Raw genomic sequence first — 20,011 nt, forward strand, 5'->3', positions numbered from 1 at the left:
ACTGAGAAGCTCTGCTTTATAACTCATCCCATAGCTGTCCACTGAGTGGCATCAGGATCTGGGTAAAGTGACTTAACTAGCACGTCAGCGTGCATTGTCGAAGCTTACAATTGTATAAGTGTAGTTTGTTGGTGTATTTTGGAATTGGACTTCAGGATTGCAAACCCAGAACTGCAGACGTGTGAAATCATACTTAGTCATTGTGCACATAAAGAGGTTCCCTTATTAAAAGAAAATTTCCGCAGACAAGTTAATAGCCTAATTCATTTATCATTTTATAACGGCGACACAGTGATTAATTTCCAGTTGATATACTTAGTGACGAGAAGTAATAAAAAAGGAAGAAAATAGGTTTGAAAGTTAAGTAGTGAAATTTCTGTATCAAAATCTGCATTTAAATTTCCAAATGAAGACAAAGAAAGCTTGCACTATCATTTCAGGAATGCTGCAATAGTCTTAGCTTGCTGAGGCTGCAGGAGCTTCATTTTCAAGGAAATAAAGCCAGAGTCTGCCTACTGAAAATGCAAATTGAACATATAATACAGTGGTGGAAAGCTAAGTGGATTTCATCATAGAGGTAAGGCTATATTTAAAAGGAAAACATTTTTATAGAAAATATTTTTACATTTGTGATCAACTATTTCACTTAGATTTTCATTGTAACATACTCTACCTACACAGTATAAACATATACATGCAATAAAAATGTGTCTTGATTGATGTTTCATGTTGATACACTTCCTGTGCTTGATACTATATACAAAATAATTCAGAGTCCTGAAATTCTCCATCAGCTAATGAGATTTTTCAAACCAAATAAATATTTTCTTAGCCACTGTGATCAAGCTTTGCAGAAGCAAAATTTGAACTTGAATGTCCAAAATGTAGGCTTCAACTATATAGCCTAATCCGAAGTCCAACAAAGACCATTTGATTTACTGGGTGGGTGGATCCGTCTCTTAGATCAAAGTTTTACCAGAAATTCTGCCTTGATTGATTATTCTTGCAGGAGTAGATTCAATGAAACACGAGTACAATTGCTCATACAGCCAGAGCCTTAGAAGGAGAATGTATAAATTTTAAAAACAGGGTCACGTAGCATTTTAGAGATTAATTCATTTCAAATTCTGCATTGGAAAAAAGAAAACAGTGACATTTACTTCCTGTGCTAATGAGTGCCATAGACAAAGTACGATTTAATCATTAAAACATTTATTTGAAAAAGTCTGTGGTGTCTAAATGTTTTCCTTTCCCAATTTAATCCTCAGAGTGAAATATTCATATCTGAACTGTATTCACCTCTTCAGCTGAGCACTTCAGTCATGATGTAAACTGCGTCCTGCAGCTCTTTTTCACACACGCTGGGTTTGAGATTTGTAAGTTTGGAGTACTGAACTCAGAGCTACTTCTGTTGGTAGTATTGCGCAAACTAAACAAAGCTAAAGACTGTAAGAGCACTTCTCTGGCTTTCGATGCTTCTATATTCTGCTCCTGGGATATCTGAACGCTGATCTGATTCAGGTTGTTCCTTATCAAACTGCAGGTGAGGAGGTTTCTTACAGAGCCACACCTGGTCAAGTTTTCTTCAAAAAACAGTTTATAGAACTCCGCCGCTTTTGTTTCCATGTAGTCGTTGAGCATGGAGTTTGACAGAGGCTCCTCGCAGAGCATCATGCTCCTTTCTCCAGCTTCGTCTCCAGGCAGGGACTTACTGCCTGGCTTGTCAGGGTGCTCACACGGAGGAGACTCACCGAGAGGAATGTCTATGGACAGTATAACAGGGCCATCAGGAGGTTCATCACACACGTGGTCCAAAACACATCCTGAATCACATGTATGGTCCCCCACGTGGTTTCCCCCAATATGTAAGTCAGGATAGTTTTGATATATGCTGTTGCATGACCAGGATCTATACAAATCCATCTGTTCATTATATTGTTCTCTTCTGGGGATGTGTAAAGCTGGTGATACGGTTCCTTCAACAAGTGTTTTCTGATCTCTTGCAGGAAACCCTAGTATGGGTCTCTGCTGAGGAACTCTCTTGCGCTCCATGTCGCTTTTAGCAGAGATCCTATCCTGCTTCTCACATCCATCAGCAAGTCCTGTAATTTTGGGGTCGTCTACAAGTTTCTCTCTCCAGTTTCCCTCTTCATCCTTTTTTGCTGCATGAGACTTGTGAGGCTTATCTTGATGACAGCTTTCTTTATATACGAGACTAGTTAAGATGCCTTCTGCCAGCATGATGACAAGTGCGAGTTGCAGTCTAATCACCACAGTTCCATGGAGTCCTGTGAGGGAAAAAAAGATGAGCAAAAGACCTCAAGCTTGCTTGGAAAAAGAGGTATAACAATAAAAAATGAACAGTGCATATTTCATAGAGACAGTCTGTGATTTTGCTTTGTCTCCAGAACATTTGTTTTTAGTAAAAAGCAAACTGTGTGCTTTTCTATGAGTTTAATCTCTATACTCAGGTCAACAAAATCATTCTGAAGATACGAAGGGGGCACTGACAGGATTCTTCATCTCTAATATCACATTTCCGTACCTAGGTATCTCTTCTGCATTGTGGCTAGTTGAGGTGGTGCATACTCGTGAGCTGCTACTGGGTAAGGATTAAAAAAAAAAAAAAAAAGCAAAGTGATTTCACTTGATTTCCATTTAGAGCCGAGACTGACCTAAATTCACCGAGGGAAAGATCATAACCATTCCTGTTGTGGAAAAATGGGAAAGACGAACACAAGAAAATCCCTCTGTGCTTCAAATATCTTTTTAATTTCTGCATATTTCAAGCACCTTCACACGTCTCTGGCACTCTCATGTTTTGAAATAGTGAAGGCAGGCAAGGGATGAGGCAGTTTTACTGGAGAGCACACACTAAAACTCCTGAAGAACAAGACTTTCTGGCATGCCCTTTCCTACGCTTTCAAGAAATACACCAAAACCTCGACTGATATTAAGGCAATTAAGGCTCACTACTTCTCACAGTGCTGCCACTTTACACCAGTAGTGATGCCACACAAGTCACCAGATAGCTCTCCACCCAAATGAAACCTCTGCAAATTTAACATGATATTTGATATATAACCGGAAAGATCCTCCGCAACTCCGCTCATTTGCTGCTAACTATCAGCAGCCAAACCATACTCTAACTCACTTGTTCTGCAGTGGAACTTGATAGGTTAGGTCTTTTTTTGTTTGTTTTTAATCCCAGTACTCCTTCCAGAGAGCTATTCTAAAACTCCAGTTACTTGATAGATGGAAGTTTTCTACTCCCTCTGTAAATTTATGCATTGTGACAGTACAAGCACTTGTTTTTTCCTTTCTCAGGGCTGTTTTTTAGCTTAAATTGCACTGCTCCTTCCCAGAAGTTGAATGTAACACTGGAATTTGGAAATGCTTGCAAGTCAGACCAAAGCAGGCAAGAAAGGCAGTACACCCTGCCTTCTCCTGGTTACATTAGCATAACTGTTTACTTTATCTACCGAATCATTTACATATGCAAAAAGCAGGGCAACATTTTCTTCAGCACTTCTGGGACTTAGGAAACTAAGTGCTGTTTTCAAAAGAAATAAGGGTATTTTGCAGTCTAAATCTTGCTGAATGTCAACAGTATTTGGAATACTGCATGCCTCATTCACTTCTGAAAAACAGGCTGCAGGTACCCAGATCCTTACATGCTCGAAAATTTTGCTATATTGCTTTGAAAATGCTCACAGTGCTAATATAAAAGCTAAAATATGGTAATTGCAGCAGAATTGCATTCTCTTTTAAATAAAGTAAATGGTGCCACCGTTCTGGCACAAAAAGGGGGTGGGGTATAACAAAAGAAAAGGACAAAAAGCCGGACTTACCAATTCTTAAGTAGGGTAAGAAAGGTAGATAATCACATAGCCCCGAAGTCTCCTACTTCGGCTGCTGTAAGAGACCAGACTCTCACATACTCTTTCTTCACTGCCGACTGTGTGGGCAATAACTGAAGCACACATGATTCAGTTCCCCATTTTGTTGTCCTTTTAAAACAGAAGTGATCCCACTGGAAAAAGTGTGCAGTTTTTGAGTACAGAGTGACAGCAAATCTAAAGGAGTATGTTAAAAAATGAATTGAGATGTTTCTGACTGGGGTGCAATGCCGATGAGCTGGTAGCTGCCAAAACACATCGTTTAAAAACAACAAAGATTATTAAACAATCAGGGTGTCTGTGCTTCATCAGGCTGTTCAAAAACTGAAACTGGATTCCAAGAAACAATTCCATCTATGCAAGTTTAGTTATTTAGACAAAAGCTCTTAAATAAGTACTGCTAGTGTAGTGATAGGAGTGAGACCCAAATGTAAAATAAAACTAGAGTGCAAAGATAACGTTATAGCAACATATTGATTGCAACCCATCATTCAACAAGTTTTGGCAGAAAAATAAGGATGTGCCTTAGAAATGAATTAATGTGCAGTTTGTAGTAACTATAACCCTCTATGTCCAGCGGAGTCTCTTTAAAATTATTCCTCTTCCCTCATTTTCACCTCCATTTCAGAAGTCTTTTGTTTTTATGGGAGGAGAATGCAAACCATTTTTATTCCCAGCGAATTTATATAAAACTGGTTTCATATTTAAAGGCTGTTTAAAATGACTTTTTTTTTTTTTTAAATCATCCTACGTGACTAATTTTTGCATGGTAGACCTGGCTGTGACTTCAACAGAGCGTTCCTGCCCCCCGCCTTGGAGGGGATCAGGCCTCACAGGAAACTGGCTGCCTCAAATTCCGCGCAGTTTAAACCTCGCCTCCTTCACCGAGCTCGTAATTAGTGCCAGCTGCACTCACGTTTTTTCGCTGAAGCAGCTTCAACAAAACAGCAAAGTAACGGAGAGATGGAGAGAAAGAAATCAAGTTAGGCAAGTTAGTTGTGAGTTACTAAAAACAAGTCACCTTTCATCTCAGTTCCACTCGGGTGTCAGATGCACCGATATCTGAGAAAATGAATATCTTTACTGCTAAGATCTTCTTAGAAAAAAAAAAAAATCCTTGTATTTACAGACATGAAATCAGCACGAGACGGAATTAAATTTATTTCAGAAGTTGAATACAGGTTGCAGTTAGAAGAAGCAGCGTCAATAAGGGAACAGTGTCTGAACCCCGAAGTTAAATTTAAATGTATAAAGGACAAAGAAATTTAACTACATCATTCACATATAGAAAAATAAATACTACAGCATTATGCATTATCATACACAATCATATTACATTATCATATTACACGAACAATAAGAATCACAACATGTAAACAAAGTCCTTTATTTCAGCTCCAACTATGCCTTTTATGTACACACAAATATGAAGCAGAAGCTAATTTTTCCTAAGTGCAGGTGGTTCAAGTCTTTTGTTTTCCATTGAAATGCATTTTGTTTTAACAACCGAGACTTCTTCAAGTTTTCAAGAGGGAAGAAGGGAAGGGAAGGGAAGGGAAGGGAAGGGAAGGGAAGGGAAGGAAGGAGGGCTGCCGCCATTTTCCTCAGCCCCGGTCCCCCCACGCCGCCATGCGGAGGGGGCGGGCCTCAGAGCTGATCGCCAAGAGGCGCGTCCAATGGGAAGGGCGGGGCGGGCTCGCCTCGCCCGCTGATTGGCGGTTGGTTGGCCGCGGCGACGGCAGGGGGCGGCGGCGGCGGGGCCATGGGCTCCATCCGGGTCTGCTACAGCAGCGTCACCGCCTCCAGGCAGGTACGGGCGGGGCGCGGCCCCGTCACGGCCCCGTCACGGCCCCGGTGCCCCCGCGCTGTCGCCCCGCCGGTGAGGCAGCGGCAGGCGGCCGTGAGGCGGATCCTGGCCGTGAGCGAGGGCCCGCTGCGGGAGGTGCGGGAGAAGGCGGCGACCCGCGGGCGCTGCGGCCGCAGATGCTGACCGGCGAGCGGTGCCGCGGGGTGAGCGCCGGCCGGCGGCGCTCCGCCAGCAGGGATCGCCGCGCAGGTCGCAGCGCGAGCATAACGATGCCCCTTTTCTCTTCTTTTTAAGGATTTCGAGCGCCAAGCGACTGAAAACGCAGTCTCCAAGCTCCTGAAGATGTCCTCGACAGACGAACCGGCGAGGGAAGGAATTACCGCATAAAGGGCTGGGCCCGGCACTTGATATTTCACGAACGCAGCTTACTAAATAAATGTGTTTTGTATACTTGGAATACCGAGGGTGCTCAGTACTCACCGGGACCCAGTGCTCACCCCCCCGTAGCTAATTCCTCCCCTTAAGGTGGCCTAAATGTTTAATGAGAAATGAAGAAAATCCCACGTTAGGTGGCAGAAAAGTTTATTATTATTACAGTGCAATAATTTCTGTAACCAGAAGCAGCAAGTTAGGTAAACGTAATGTGCACACGCAGTTAGTTTTCTAAACAGAATTTTGAAACTGATTTTTATCGAGCTTTACATTGATGAATAATTGTGTTTGATTTTAAGACTTTTTATAAACAGACGAGAAAATTAGATTTATCTTGGTTATGCAAGTGAAGTGTATATACAGGGAAAGTAAATGGGAATCATAATAATGAGAAATGCCATCAGAAGCCCTTTTCTCTACCTTTCATTATGCACCATTTTTTAAAATAAGGGCAAGTGTGACAGACAAGCAGCATACACTGTTCAAAGCCGTCAATGTAACTGTTAGCTCTCGGTTGTATTTTAGTTGCTCAGACAGAAGAAAAATGATCCTATAAATGGCAAGCAAGCAGCTTGCTCACAAGCCACCCTAGAAAGAATTAAGCCACTGGTTTCCTTCAGAGCGTGTGAATTGAAACCTGGGATTTGAGCAAATCCTAATACAGTTTAGGGGTTGAGAGTGCATCTCCTATAGTTTGACGGAAGGTCTTTATCTTCCGGTACAACACTTCAGTACACAAAGCTTAAAAGAATGCAATTGCTAGATCTGTGGGCACCACAGAAAAGGTAAAAATGAGTAATTTTAGTTTAAAAAATACATCCTGTATGTTGCCTCTGTGGCAACACAAACGAAAACTAACAGTACCTCTGTTGTGACCAGCATAAAGCTAATCAATTACACATTTGGGGAAAAAAAAACTGAAGCTGTTTGGCAAGCTTTACAGGCATGGGGTGCAGCTGATTTCCCCTGTCCGCTTTCAGTTTGTAACTGCCTTAGGGAAAGAAGAGGAAATCAGCAGCTTAATTAAAGTGTATTCAGTGCTCTCCTAAAACCCCCCAAACCTCCAAAGCCTTTGTTTTGTGTAGGTGTGTCCCAAGTAATTAAAACCCATTAGCTGCAAGAGGTGAGAGATCCAACAGCTTTAACGTGCGGCAGTGGATGCTTAACTTCCATTTTGTTGTACAGATCCCGTACTTTAAAACCAAATATTTTCATTTGAGGACTGCACTTCTTGAAACTCACAGGACCGCTTCAAACCATAAACAAAACGAGCAAGAAAGTCAATAGTGTGAGAAAGCATTTAAAACAATTTTATTGGAATGATACAGGAATGGTTAATATTACAAGTTAAATCCTCATTGCTGGCCATCTACATAGGAAAAAAAATAGAAACGAACAAATTCAGTTCTTGCGCCCATCATTAACCTAAGACAGGTATATGAACTAGAAAAATAGCAGATAGGCAACACATTCCTAGCACTCCTAAATTCAAGCAAGGTATCCGCATCGAAGTTAATGCGCATTTTACACACAGCCCCACAACAAAGAAATATTTCAGGTATTTTTCAGTTTGTGTTGGTGCCTTGTTCCCCAGACAAAGAAATAATTCAGTCTTTCTCAACAGAGCTTTCTTAGGAATGCTGATACAGTTTGAACGCTACCATATGGCAAGGATGGGGGACCCGACGAGGGAAGTGACTTTGCTTTCTTAACTTGGCAGTTTTCTTGACCATCAGAAACAGAGGCTGACCTTGTTTCAGCATGTTTGGGGTCGCTGAGCTGACACAATTTGGCAGCGACTTTCAGTTACAGCTTCTTGAAAATAATGCCTGTAGTTCACAAAACTCACTTTCTTTACACAGGAAACATAGCAAATCAGCATGGCTGTATAAGTGACTCGTGTCAAATTCCACTTTCTTCACAAGATTTCACGGAGTATTTATTCTTAAATACTTTCTCAAAAACTTGACCACTGATTTAGATAGAAAAAGATTACACCAGCGTTAAGAAAGAAAAATCACCTCAGTTTAAAAAGGCGAAATCACAGTGAACAACAAAAATCAGACACCGGGCTTAAAAAGCAACCCAACTTCCACAAGATCTTAGAAATAAGTTTCACAAAAATTCGGTAATCACCGATAAAGCCTGTTAATGAAAAAGCACAAGTGTGTGTGTAAATCTTGAAGGTAAGGCAACATTAATCTATCCATGTATATTTTGATGGTGTGCTTGCTTTTTTAAGCACAAGCTCCAAACCAACTCCCTGGCTCCCAAATCAGAACAGATAAAATGTGAAATAAATACGATTTTAACTAGCTTGGCTCTGCGCTTGATCCCGATCGCTCTGACATCTGTGGGAGTTTCCTCACGAACGCTCTAGAAGCCGAGCTGCGCTCCAACCAAAGCAAGAAGCTGCAGCTCTCTTTTAACAGATGTTGACAAAACGAGCGGTTTCCCTGCATGAACAAAAGCCCCAAAGAAATGCGAAGGAAGTATTTAATTACTGCACTTTAGACCGTCTTTGTAAACCCGAGTTTTTACTTTTACCCTGCTCCTAATTTCAGACTTTAAAGCTCTGAACTGTGAACCAGGCTATACCGTCTTCAAGAAGCACTGCGTACATCGTACAGCATAAGCGTAGATTAACCGCGTTGTCATGATACACTGCAGCCTTCTGCTGAACTGTGCCACCTGTTTCTCTTCCTTCATAAAGCCAAGAAAACCAAAATGTGTGTGTGCAGAGCAATTAGAAGGAGCCTCCAATTACAGCAAGGACTAATTACCTTTCTAACCGTTTTTTGATGCTTTTGGGGGATAAGTACATTATGTGGTGCATAATGCATTTTAAATTACCCACACATTTTTAAAACCTGTTTCTTATCCTTGAGGGCGCTTGTAATTATTTGTGTTTTCGCAGAACACGGCCAAGAAATCCAGGCTACCTCGCGAGCACTGGGAGGACAGACAGGTTGATATTGCACGTGGTAAATTCACCAATACAAGACACTTGAATAGGTTCGCGGCTCCTGTAATAGCCTCATGATATGGCAATAGCAATGGAAATAAGTTGTTAGACCTTAAAAAAAAATCTTGGATAATTACAATAGCTCTTGCTGTTCAACCATTTAACTTTACTAATTTGAAAAAATACTATTTTAATCTACTGACTACTTGAGCATGCATTACGATGCCTAGTACTATAAGCAGTGTGAATTGGTATTTTTGTAGAGAAATACATTAAAGGCGCTCACCCTTACACAGGTAAGGAAATGCCATTTCTGGCCATTTTGGCTTATTTGCAACATTGCCTGGGAATTAGGACATACTTCTTCGATGTGCACTGCCTCTTGCACGCAGACGTACTGAAGGCATGCTCAGGCAGCTAGCTGTCCTGATCAGCTTGCCAGTGGAAAGGCCGTCCAGTGCCCAAATCCCTTTTTCTTTGTCAAAAGAGCCCACATGGATCACTTAAATGAGAAATACATGGCATTTTTTTTGTTATCATCTGTACAGCGTGTTACAATACAAATCTTAAATACCCATCCTACAAAAGAACAAACGTAACTTCCAAAAGTGACTGCAATGGTTACACTACACAACACCACCTACAATTTCATCCGAAACCAGAATCTAAAGAGGCCGAAAATCACGGTGTATTTCCGTAACATTTTTGAGGCAACTCAGGCACTAGGTTAGTATCTGACCAGGTGTGAGCTACTGGTGCTTTTTTTCCCATATTTTAAATAGCTGGATCCCTAGGTATAACCACATCTGCATTATTAGTACAACGATAGTTTTTTGGAGTTTACACAAAAATAGACGAATTGCCAAGACAATTTAAACTACGTGAAAGTCATTCGTGTCCGATTGCTTCAGTTTCCTACGCGTACAACTCAGTAATAATACACCCTGTGCTTTCTACCTTTATGTTCACATTTTCGTATCGTGTTCAAATTTGCATTATATACGGTGAATGCTGCAAGCACCAATCAAATGTTAGAAATCACATCTATATTTCTTGAAGCAGAGACAATTTTACTATTTTATAAAAAGCTGTGGAAATTCCCTTTACAGAACATTTAAGGCAGTTGAAATTCATGCTTGCTGCTTCGCCAGCGCTTCAGCTTCCTGAAAGAGCAGAACAGAAATACATAAATTAGTACTTTGTGAACGATGGCAACTTACACACACCTGTGTTAGGCACCAACACATGACAAAAAAACTGCAGTAGTACACGATTAAGAAAAGAACAGCAGGGAACCCAACTCAGAGTCCCCACTGGCTACAATTACATTATAAACCAAGTCCCATATGGTACTGGATTAACCTCCAATTCTGACCTAGCTCGAGTAGGACTTGCAGGAGTGTGCTGGTTATTCGCCTTCCCCCTGCTTCCTGGCACGCACGCCCAGGGCCGGTTTTGACCACGAAAGTTTATAACAGAAGAACAGATAAAATGAGTTACGCCTCATTTCGTGTTACGACACGAGAACTATTTAGAGGTCAAAGACCTTCTGAAGAACTAGGGATAGATAAGAATATTACATATATAAGAAAAGAGTCTCCACATTGGGGAAAGAAAAAAAAAAAAAGGTATTGGGAGAGATATTTTTTATTTATTTTTAACTAAACACAACCAGACTACCAGCAGCAACCACTGAGCTTTTTGCCTTCCAGAGGGCTGATAAGCAGGGATGCCTTCCTTGGGAAGGGCTGCTGCTTGCCCCCTGCTCCTCGTGCCCAGGGCTCCCAGCCCGCAGCTCTTTGAGGGACCTGGTATGGAGCTGGTGCCCTTCAGCTATGTGAGAACGCTCCTATGAAGCCGCCGAGAGCAAGGGGGGCAGCTGAAGCAGGTTAGCAGACACACCAGAAGCCCCTAACATCTCTCAGTACATTTCAGAAGGATCATTAAAAAACAACGGCCTGCATTTTTGAGTGTTTGGTTTCCGTAAGGCGGTCACACAAATGGGAAAATAACATTACAGACGAGATGTAAAAGGAATTTCTTTTCCTGAAAACGGTTTCTACAAGCATCCTTCTGACTGAAGATCAATTTAATTACCTGTTAGCAGCAACGTGGCCTACAGAAGGATGAACAGAGTCACTGCGCTCTCACTGTGGCCCTTCAGGGTGGAGAGTGTGGTTTATTTTAAAGGAAATCTGCTAAACTTAGCTTTTACGTAATGAGGTTGTTTGCTTTGGTGACTGCACAGAAATACTGAAGATAACGGATTGACAACATCACTGTTAATGTGAGCCGGTATGGAAAACAAAAACATTTTAAGAAAAAGGGGGAGGACTAAGAAGGAGAGAGGACGCAGGCAGTGACCCCAGCCTGCGGGGCAGGAAGCCCCACGCATATCTCTGGTGTCTGTTCCTGGCTGCCTGCCCACGCGCGTCCCATCGCGCTGCCTCTCAGCGCAGGGGCGTGGGAAGGGCCTCGCTCGCTCGCTGGCACCGCTGGCCCAGGTCTGCCGAGCTCCCCGACCCCGCTCCGTGCCGCCGGCCGCACCGCGCGGGCCAGGAGCGCGGCCGGGACGTCGCCGCGTGCCCCCGCTGCTCGTGCCGGGGCACCCTGTCAGCTCCCAGCAGAAAAGGCAGGCGAAAAGGGAGAGAAGACGAGAGAAGACAACAAAGCCTGGGGAAAAAATAAAATAAAGAAGTGCTTCTTGAAACGGTAACAAAGAGGAGATGGTTCTCCTGGCTTCGTAGCAACTCCGTTAGCATAAGCAGTACGGAAGTGACACCTAGCCTCTTTCTTTTGTTTTCTTTTTTGCTTAGAAAATGCAGGATCAAATAAATATCTTCAAAACAGGCGCCGCTAAGCTGAAGAGGATTCCTGGCATTTCTCTCACTCCCAGGAACAAACCACCCGGGCTCAAAAACAGTTATTTGCATTTCCATGCTCGCTTTCGAGCCCTTCTCTTAATTTTCTTTAGCATTAATGCTGGAACTCTGCATTCGCAATCACCTTTCCAAATCAATGGAAATTGATGGAAATGGACCTTTAATGGAAGTTTGCTGCCAAGGCAATCCTCTCGTGCAGTCGCACACAGGTTGGTCCCCCGCTCCTCTCCCTTCCCCTAGCAACATGCACGATGGTGTTAACTACACCATTAGAGCCAGGCGGCAGGCGGCTCTGCTCGAAATGCCAATTTCAGCATCTACAAATCAGTTTCTCCTCCTTGGCAGCAGGCAATCAGCTTGATTTGCCTTTTACATCATGTAATTGTGGGGTGGATCCCGCAAGCCAGAGCAACTGCAGAACGCGCTGGGCGCAAGGGCACTCATGCAAAGGTTATCTTCACCGGCTCCAACGCGCCTCCCCGAGCTGCAGCAGGCAGTGAAAACACAGCAGAGAACAACTGCGTTCATGTTCCTCCTCCTTAGAACTCCTCTTTTTCCCTTAGGACAAATCAGGGCAACTAATAACCAAGCAGACCGTTTCTGCCAGAGCACCCATGTAGCGGGTTAGGAAAGGGGTGATGTTTATAGATGTTACAGAGACAGATGACCCGATTCGGTACGGCACCAGCTGCTCTCCGGTACCACTGCACTTCCCAAACCTCACACGTGAGGGTAAATGCGAGGGTTTTCCTGCCCCCCGTGGTCTCAGGGCCGCCTTCTCTCTCCTTGGCTCCATCCTGCTCTCTCTTTCGTGCAACACTGTGCAGATGTTCCGGGAGATTCAAACAGGATTGAAACAACTATCGCGCTGTGTGCAGCTGGGGCACACATCCCAGGGTTTGCTCTCTGCAACCCCGGACGAGGCAGAGTGTTTCCTCACTGCACCACTCACTAGTGGAGTTACCGCTAGAATTAGCTTGGCTCCCAAACTGTCTGTTTCAGTCTGACCTGCAGCTTCTAATGCTTAATACTAGCTGATCATCACCCACCTTTAAAATTAGGTCTCTGAGTGATGTGCACACTGTGACCTTCAGCTCTTACATGACTAAAGCTGAAAGGAAACAGCGTGTTTATCCATTGGAACAAGAAAACCGAAGTGACCTGGAGGATCCTGCTGCCCTCAAGTGAAATGTATAAAGCAGGCTTGTCCTATCCGATCAAAATCAAAAGGAGAATTCCAGCCCATTGCATCCGCAGAGCAGCAGCCCAGTTTGTAATTGGCAAGGAAAACAAGGCTTCAGATAACAAGCTGGAGGAAAAAATTACTCTGAAGTAAGACCATATTATTTCAAAACCAGTGACTCTGGTTTCAAGGTATTTTCTAGTACAAAAATCTCAACAGAGCTTCACATTAATCAAGTTTTTTTTCACTGTATTGAAATAATTTGTTTTTTTCATGGCAATATCTTTTCATCCAAATTTCTTGTGCATTCGTCAGTACAAATATTAACTGCTCTTTCTCTTGTTCCAGGAGTGTGCAATTGAAAAAAAAGAATAAAATCTAATGGTAAAACAGGTAATTAATACTAGTGAAGAACTCGAACCAGCTCTTTTTTTCCAAAGCGATGAAAGCTTTTCTGTTAACTTGGAAAACTGCAGGGTGGCTCCACAGTGAGGATACCAAAAGAACATCAGTACTGAACACGGAGTTTTTCTGGTAGAAGGAGGGGGAGGAAGATACCTCCAGGGAACGGCGCATCCTCCAAATAAACCAGCACATAACAACAGCGTGTTGCTGTGATGTGGAAGCCTAAAAGCTGGTCTCTGGAGACTGAGTATCAGGCCAGCAGGGAGATTCACTGGGACAACCACAGAAACCTGTGAAATATCCTGCCAGGAGCAGAAAAGAACAAAGTATAAAATGTAGGTTGTGGTTTACTGTGATGAACGTACACACCTACCTTTGAACCAGGCGGCGCAGTCAAGCCTAAAAACGCATACACCGCGTTATTCTCTCGAGCTTCGAAGAAGGCTTCGTAATCCTTCATGACGGGGTTGAGGGACAGGGGGAAGGAAACAAAAGACAGAAGTGTTAATTTTGAGAAATAATCGGAGCACAATTTGTTGTGTTACCCAACCCGCACCGAGCAAACTGCTTCCTGAGGCCTGATGCAAAATCGCTGAAACCGCAGGGTTTTACTGTCCGAAAAGCGGCGAGCTGGGAATTTCAGGATCTGCAGCAACAAGGTGCTGCTGTGAGGTGCTTCAGCCTCTCCCGAGGCGACAGCCTCTAGAGCAATCCCTGGGCTGCCCTCCTCCAGGACCAGGCTGAGCCCACACCTTGCCATCAGAAACTGATGCCAGGCACCGATGTCCGCAGCTGCCGTCACTCATTGGTAACAGCGACTGTGCAACCGTGGACAGTGACTCTTGGAAGTTAAATTCAAACTCGCAAACTAGGATTATACCTGTTCTCATCACGCTTTGCCCTTAATGATTAGCCTACACAAACGAATGAAATCAGGGCAGCCTGCTTGTTGTAAAACCGTCCTACTCACGTGCTGCAGACGTACAGCGGTTGCTGCAGCGTCAGCCCAGTCAGAGCATCAGCCTCGCGAAAAGGTGCACGGCTCTGCCTCTCGCTGTCTGGCACCGTGTTAACACAGGCATTGTGGCTGCTCTACATATGCACACGGCCACCTCCCAAGAAAATTAAGCTGAAAGCAATGAAAGAATAAGAAGTACCCTTCTCTGACTTTTTTGTATGTGAGAGAGAATGCAGTTGGGTATGGTTTACAAACAGCACAGCTTGGCTGTCTGCTAAGTGAGGAAACAGCAAGCAAAAAAAACCCCAGCGTGGCTCAGCAAGAGCAGTTGCCAAATACTGACCAAATGAGCCCAAAATGTTTGTGCAAGTCCACTTGCTGCCTGAGTTACCACATACTTCCCAAGCTCCAGTTTCCAAACTCAGCACATATTTGCCCTGTCTTCCCTTTTCTGCCCTTCTGACTGGAGCAGCAGCACGGGCTTTCCGCAGCTCTGCTGGGGAATGTTTTGCTGCAGGAGTCCTGGCAGAGAGATCCCCGGGGGAGGCAGCAGCTCGGAGCAGGCTCAGTCAGGGGCTGAAGTCGGGGAGGGAGCTGCCACTGAGGGCAGGGCGCTCTGCATGCCTGCTGCAAGCCTGAGCAACAGCAAGGGCTGCAGGAGCTGCGGCGTGTGCGGGGCTGGGGCGCCCCTCAGAAGGGGCCGGTGCGGCCGGAACAGAGGAAAGTAGAGAGAACCGAGCGCTGGAGCCCAGAGATCAGGGATGTCAAAGTCCTGCTCCGTTTGCACACCGAGCATTCGGGTGCCGGTTTGATACAAACGCGTACGACTGTGTTAAATCCTCCCGAAGCCCCTCTGGTGACAGCCCTTGCTATGCGCTGGGGCTGCTTGATAACAAAGGGGGTGTTTATCTCGCCGGCGCACAGTTCAGCAGGCCGCTTTGTAGCATCCAGCAGGAAAGGAATGCCTGTGACTACGGGGCAGGGTTTGTGCCAGCTCGCTGACACACGGCGCCTGCACTCACAGCCCTGCCGTGCGGCCACGCACAGCCCGGTGACGCTCAGCTCGCCCCCACCACTGCCAGTTCCACCGCATCCGATGAGACAAACAAGGAAGTCCATGCTTGAGGAGAAGCAAGCGAAGATGTAAAGAGGTTCAGAACAACTTCTGCCTTTCGGAAAGCTGAACCGTAGGAACTTGGACCCAGCTACGTCAATTCACCAAACTTCAAAAGGTCAAAGTGGCACCTGCCAAAACTGGGGGGATGAAATAAACACACGGCAGGAACCAGCCTGAAACATCTATACCCTTCTCCCTGAAATTACGGCATAAAGAACTCGCACGGGTTGCAGCCGGGGATCCGTTAGGAGCATCTCTGAAAAGCAAGCATCCAAACTTAGCAGCGTAAGGTTTTTCTCTCCCTGTCCCACACGGCTGCGCGGCAGCGCCCGGCTCTGCTGCACACCTGCAGCAATGCAGCAGAAATTTCGGCAACAGGAACAACTGCACAGTGATCGCTTGCATACCTACAGCTCTGGAGTACCAAGGGAGGAAGGTGATACCGTTGACAACTGGACTTCCTACCTGTACAGAAATTTCTGCCTTTTTAATTTTTTTTTCTTTTTCGATAGAGATAATTGAACAGAGCTTTTCAGCTCCTCATGACTCGCCCCTTCTCTGTTTTCGGTTGCAGACAGCCATTAATCGCTACATTTGTCACTCCACGCCAAGCTCTGTCCACGTCCAAGCCATCAGTACCAGTTTGCAAGCCAAGCGGTACATTAGCTCACTGTGGGCACTATTTCAAGTTCTGCTTTTCTTACAGACACACAGGAAACGGCAGTGCGTTACGAATCACTCCTGTCACTGGCCATGGAATCACCTCACAAAGGTTCAGAGCTGGCAGACTCCGAATTTCAGGCTCTGAGCTCAGGACCAGACTTAGAAACGACTTAGAAACAAAGCCACAGCACCAGAACAACGCACACTGTGAGCTCTCTCCAGAAGATATCAAGTTTTAAAAATAAAATTAACGGTTAATCTAATAACCATTCGAGCATGGCCTGCTGAGTACAAGTGCTGCAGGGCAGCATGCTTTCGATCAAGCATTAAAATAATTACAGGCAGGAACTGCATTCGCGACATGATTTTTAATCTTTTCAAAGCACTGCAGTAAGTGGACCGCAACGGGCTTCACTTTGCAAGCAGTACCCAAAGACTCATCCCAAGGATCAGAAAACTCATCTATTGCCGTGGGAGGCATCGCTTCATAGGAGCACATCTTTTGGGAGAGGAACAAGGGACCGGAGCGATCCGAAATCCCCGCGCGAAGCCCCGTGCAGGCAGAGCGGCTCTCTGAGCTTGCTGCAGGTTGCTGCAACGCTGCCAGATCTCTATAAAGTGCTGCAAAACGGCAGCACGAGGACAGGGGGAGGTGACAATCAGCCCGAGCCGAACCTTACCCCGAGGTACCGGCTGTCGTTGAAGAGCCGCGGCGGCAGCGGGTTGCCGCTGGCGGGCCGGCTGTCCTCCGGGACGTTCTCCCGCATCCATTTCCGATTCTCCTCGTTGGCGGCGATGTCCTTTTCCTCAAATTCAATTTTGTTGGCCTCCAAGAACCCTAAAACATCTTGTTGCTGCTTTTTAATCTGTCAGAAAGAAGAGAGGGAGAGAAACGAACAAAATCAGTCAAACCCTGCTGCCGGTTTTGCAATTCTGGGGTTCAGTGCAGAAACAGGGGGGTACAAAACCGGCTGAAAATGAAAACTCAAGAAAATTCTCAGAAAAAAAATAAGTATCTTCTAAAGAGCCCCACGCGAGGGGCTGCGGGTGATGTACACACACAGCACGGGCCTGAAGGAGGTGGCGAAGGCACAGCCCTACCAGCCGGGTGGGCTGGGGGCTCGGGGGAGGCAGAAGCCCTTTTCTTTGTATATCTCAAGAAGTCTGCAACCCCATGCAGGTGCTGAATGCAGAGTGATTTAACAACCCCTTCCCTAAATGAAGGGCCGGTCTCCAGCAAGGCTCACAGGGTGGGTTTCTTCACAGGAAACCCCCTGACCTGTCTCCAAAAGGATCGAACGGGCTGGGGTAGGGGCGCTGCCCCTGTACAGACGGCAGTGCTGTGAGCTTTAAGGGTCTGCACGGCCAAACCCGGGGCTTCCCGACACAGACCGCACCGAGTCTCGCCAGCAATCAGGTCCCAAAGCAATTTTGGGTCCTGTCTCTCTGGACAAGAACCCGCCGAGCTCTGCCCCCACGGCCTCACCTGCCTGCAGGAGAGCTCTCGGGCGAGATCCCACGCCGACACAGCTCGTCCCCCGCGTGCTCACGCGGCACCCGGGCGAGAAGCGGGACCTGTGAAACAAAGCCTGTGCTGGCCGTGGACAGGAAAGGTGGTTTTTATTACTGTCATACGTGAATTATTAACTTCCTGGTGCAGAGACGTTCTGCTTGTGCTCTGGTCTTCCTCTGCATGACTTTAGCGCCATAAGGGAAATTATAACCGTGCGCATGCAGGGAAACAAGGCAAACATGGGACTCCGTGGGAAACTTGTTCCCTTCAGAGAGGTCTGTGAGGAACCAGGGCAGGCAGATCCCTGTGAATCTATCGCAGTGCAGCACCAAGCGACCTCCCTCCAGCTCCCTTCGTGCAGGGTGCGGGAGCCGCGGCAATGAATCCCTGCTGGTGTGCTTGTCTCGGGTGCCCACCCTTCAGCAGAAGGATCCAACGGAGTGACGTTGCTGTACATTAGCAAATTTTTTTTTTTTTAATCATGGCCAAAAATAAATAAATCGGCCAGGTTAATCTCGCCCCGAGGAGGCCATTCGTGTTACAGGCTGTGCGCAAGAGCGTTTCTCAGCACGCTCGCATCCACCGGTAAGAGACTTCCTCGTTTGCCTTTAATAACACGGGTCATAGCAGGAGGGGAAAGTTTTCCTCCGTCGTGTTATAAAGGTCAAAGAGAAAGGAGGCAGCACTTCCTTCAGCAGCTATTCCGTAGGGCTGGCATACGGGAAAGGTTCCTGCAATTGTAAACTGCTCCGCCGGCAGCCGGCATTCAAGGCCACGGGCCCACCTGGGAATAAACGGAGGCTTCTTCCTCCCCACCTAATTACCCTTTAATTAACCGTTTCCCACCAGCTGCAAATTACAGATGAAGCCAGATCCCATTAGTCTCAGTTCTTTAACTTGCAAAAAAAAACCTCCCGGCTTGCCGGAGCTGTTTGTTCAGCGGCAGGTAGCGCGATGGGGTCCGCGCTTCGTGGCTGTGGCCGACAGCCCTCTTGGCTTGCCCGGCAGCAGCTGCTGGAGAGGGCCTTGTGCTTATCCTGCCAGAAAAGGCACCGTGCGGGAGGCAAATGCGGCATTTTGGTTCCTGCCTATGGTCAAGGGAGGTAATCCTCCCTCCGTGGTGGTGGGAATGCCCTGGAAGGAAAAGGAATGGGTGCCGGTACACGGGGAGCGTTGCTCTGAAACCGCAGGCTTTTGGCCAAAGAAAGAAATGAGTCGGAGGTTTCAGAGGCACCGCCTTCCTCCCGGTTCTTCGCACAGAGCATTAAAAGCTCCAGAAACATGGCCCCCGATGCTGGGTGGGACAGTCCACGGGGCTGCCAGACGGCCCTGCTCTACGCGATTTTGTTTAGAAAACCCGCGTTAATCTCAGGCGCTGGGAGGGAAGCGCCCGAAACAGAGCCGCAGACGCTGCTGCCGCCCCGGGGTGCTTTGTCTCGCCGGACAGGGCAGGCGCTGCCCCGAGGACAGGAGCCTGGGAGCTGGTTCCTGCCGCCTGAGGTTGGGAAGGAGCGAGGAGGGAGGACGGGCCCGACCTTCAGGGGGTGCTCACCGACAGGCAGCTCCCTCCGGCCTCCCAAAAAAGCCCTGGGAGCTCCTAACCGGGCACGGGCACCGCTCAGCGCGCTTCCAGACACTGCTCCTGGTGTTGCTCGAACAACTGCCGCATCTGCAGCCGTTCTGGCCCAACGCTGAAAGGAAACGTTCAGCCAAATTAATCTGTGTTCGCTCGGGTTTGGCTTCAGCGTCTGCTCCACGAAGAGAAACGGCTTTACGGAAAGCGACCGGAGGTTAAGCAAACTTGTACCCCAGACCTGCAATCTTCTGCATACAAAACCTTCACAAGCAAGATCGGAAGCTCGTGGTTCCAGCAGGTTTGTTTTTAAGAGAAATTCTCACGTTTCAAGGTTCTCTTCCTTTCCAGTTAGAAGGCAGCCATGAAACATCAGCCTTTCAACAGAGAACGTGCAGAAAATAACACCACGAGAGCAAGCAGCTAGGATCGTGAACGAGTATTGTCCCTCCTTCGAATCCACACCAGAAGTTAATTTTCTGTTCCAGGATGCAGCTGCACCCCTGGACGACAGCAGTAACATAGGAGAAACCACGTCAAAGCTGTCAGGAGCAGGGGTGGGTGATGCTGGGCAACAAATCGTATCCATCAAAAATGGAGCTTCAGCCCCACAA

The 20,011-nt window shown here is 46.2% G+C and overlaps 2 protein-coding genes and 1 long non-coding RNA gene across 7 annotated transcripts in view; 1 reads left to right on the forward strand and 2 right to left on the reverse strand.

The window, feature by feature from the left end:
* Positions 1–257: 257 nt before the first annotated feature.
* LOC106042945 (TLR adapter interacting with SLC15A4 on the lysosome-like) lies at positions 258–4,615 on the reverse strand. Its single transcript, XM_013192175.3, has 2 exons — positions 3,852–4,615; positions 258–2,288 (listed from the first exon to the last, which is right to left on the reverse strand). Exon 2 carries the CDS (start codon positions 2,239–2,241, stop codon positions 1,321–1,323), a length of 921 nt encoding a protein of 306 aa, XP_013047629.2. The 5' UTR covers positions 2,242–2,288; positions 3,852–4,615; the 3' UTR covers positions 258–1,320.
* A 1,100-nt stretch (positions 4,616–5,715) lies between these two features.
* Positions 5,716–6,156, forward strand: LOC125184312 (uncharacterized). The gene is made up of 2 exons (XR_007168130.2): positions 5,716–5,909; positions 6,001–6,156. It is a non-coding gene; the product is annotated as an uncharacterized lncRNA (long non-coding RNA).
* A 1,269-nt stretch (positions 6,157–7,425) lies between these two features.
* The window catches only part of SH3BGRL (SH3 domain binding glutamate rich protein like), a 223,412-nt gene continuing 210,826 nt past the window's right edge, over positions 7,426–20,011 (reverse strand). For all 5 annotated transcript variants that reach the window (XM_067004768.1, XM_048076181.2, XM_013192221.3 and 2 more), the window contains 3 exons: positions 16,992–17,177; positions 13,947–14,027; positions 7,426–10,266 (listed from right to left, as the gene is read on the reverse strand). In XM_067004768.1, the coding sequence (XP_066860869.1) occupies positions 10,234–10,266; positions 13,947–14,027; positions 16,992–17,177 (300 nt within the window). In that variant the 3' untranslated portion in view covers positions 7,426–10,233. The remainder of the gene's footprint in view (positions 10,267–13,946; positions 14,028–16,991; positions 17,178–20,011) is intronic.

This window comes from Anser cygnoides, chromosome 13 (genome assembly GCF_040182565.1).
Source record: "Anser cygnoides isolate HZ-2024a breed goose chromosome 13, Taihu_goose_T2T_genome, whole genome shotgun sequence".
Lineage (NCBI taxonomy): Eukaryota > Metazoa > Chordata > Aves > Anseriformes > Anatidae > Anser > Anser cygnoides.

Excerpts from the sequence above, each read along its gene's own strand:
- LOC106042945 (XM_013192175.3), bottom strand. The coding sequence starts at position 2,241 with ATGCTGGCAGAAGGCATCTTAACTAGTCTCGTATATAAAGAAAGCTGT.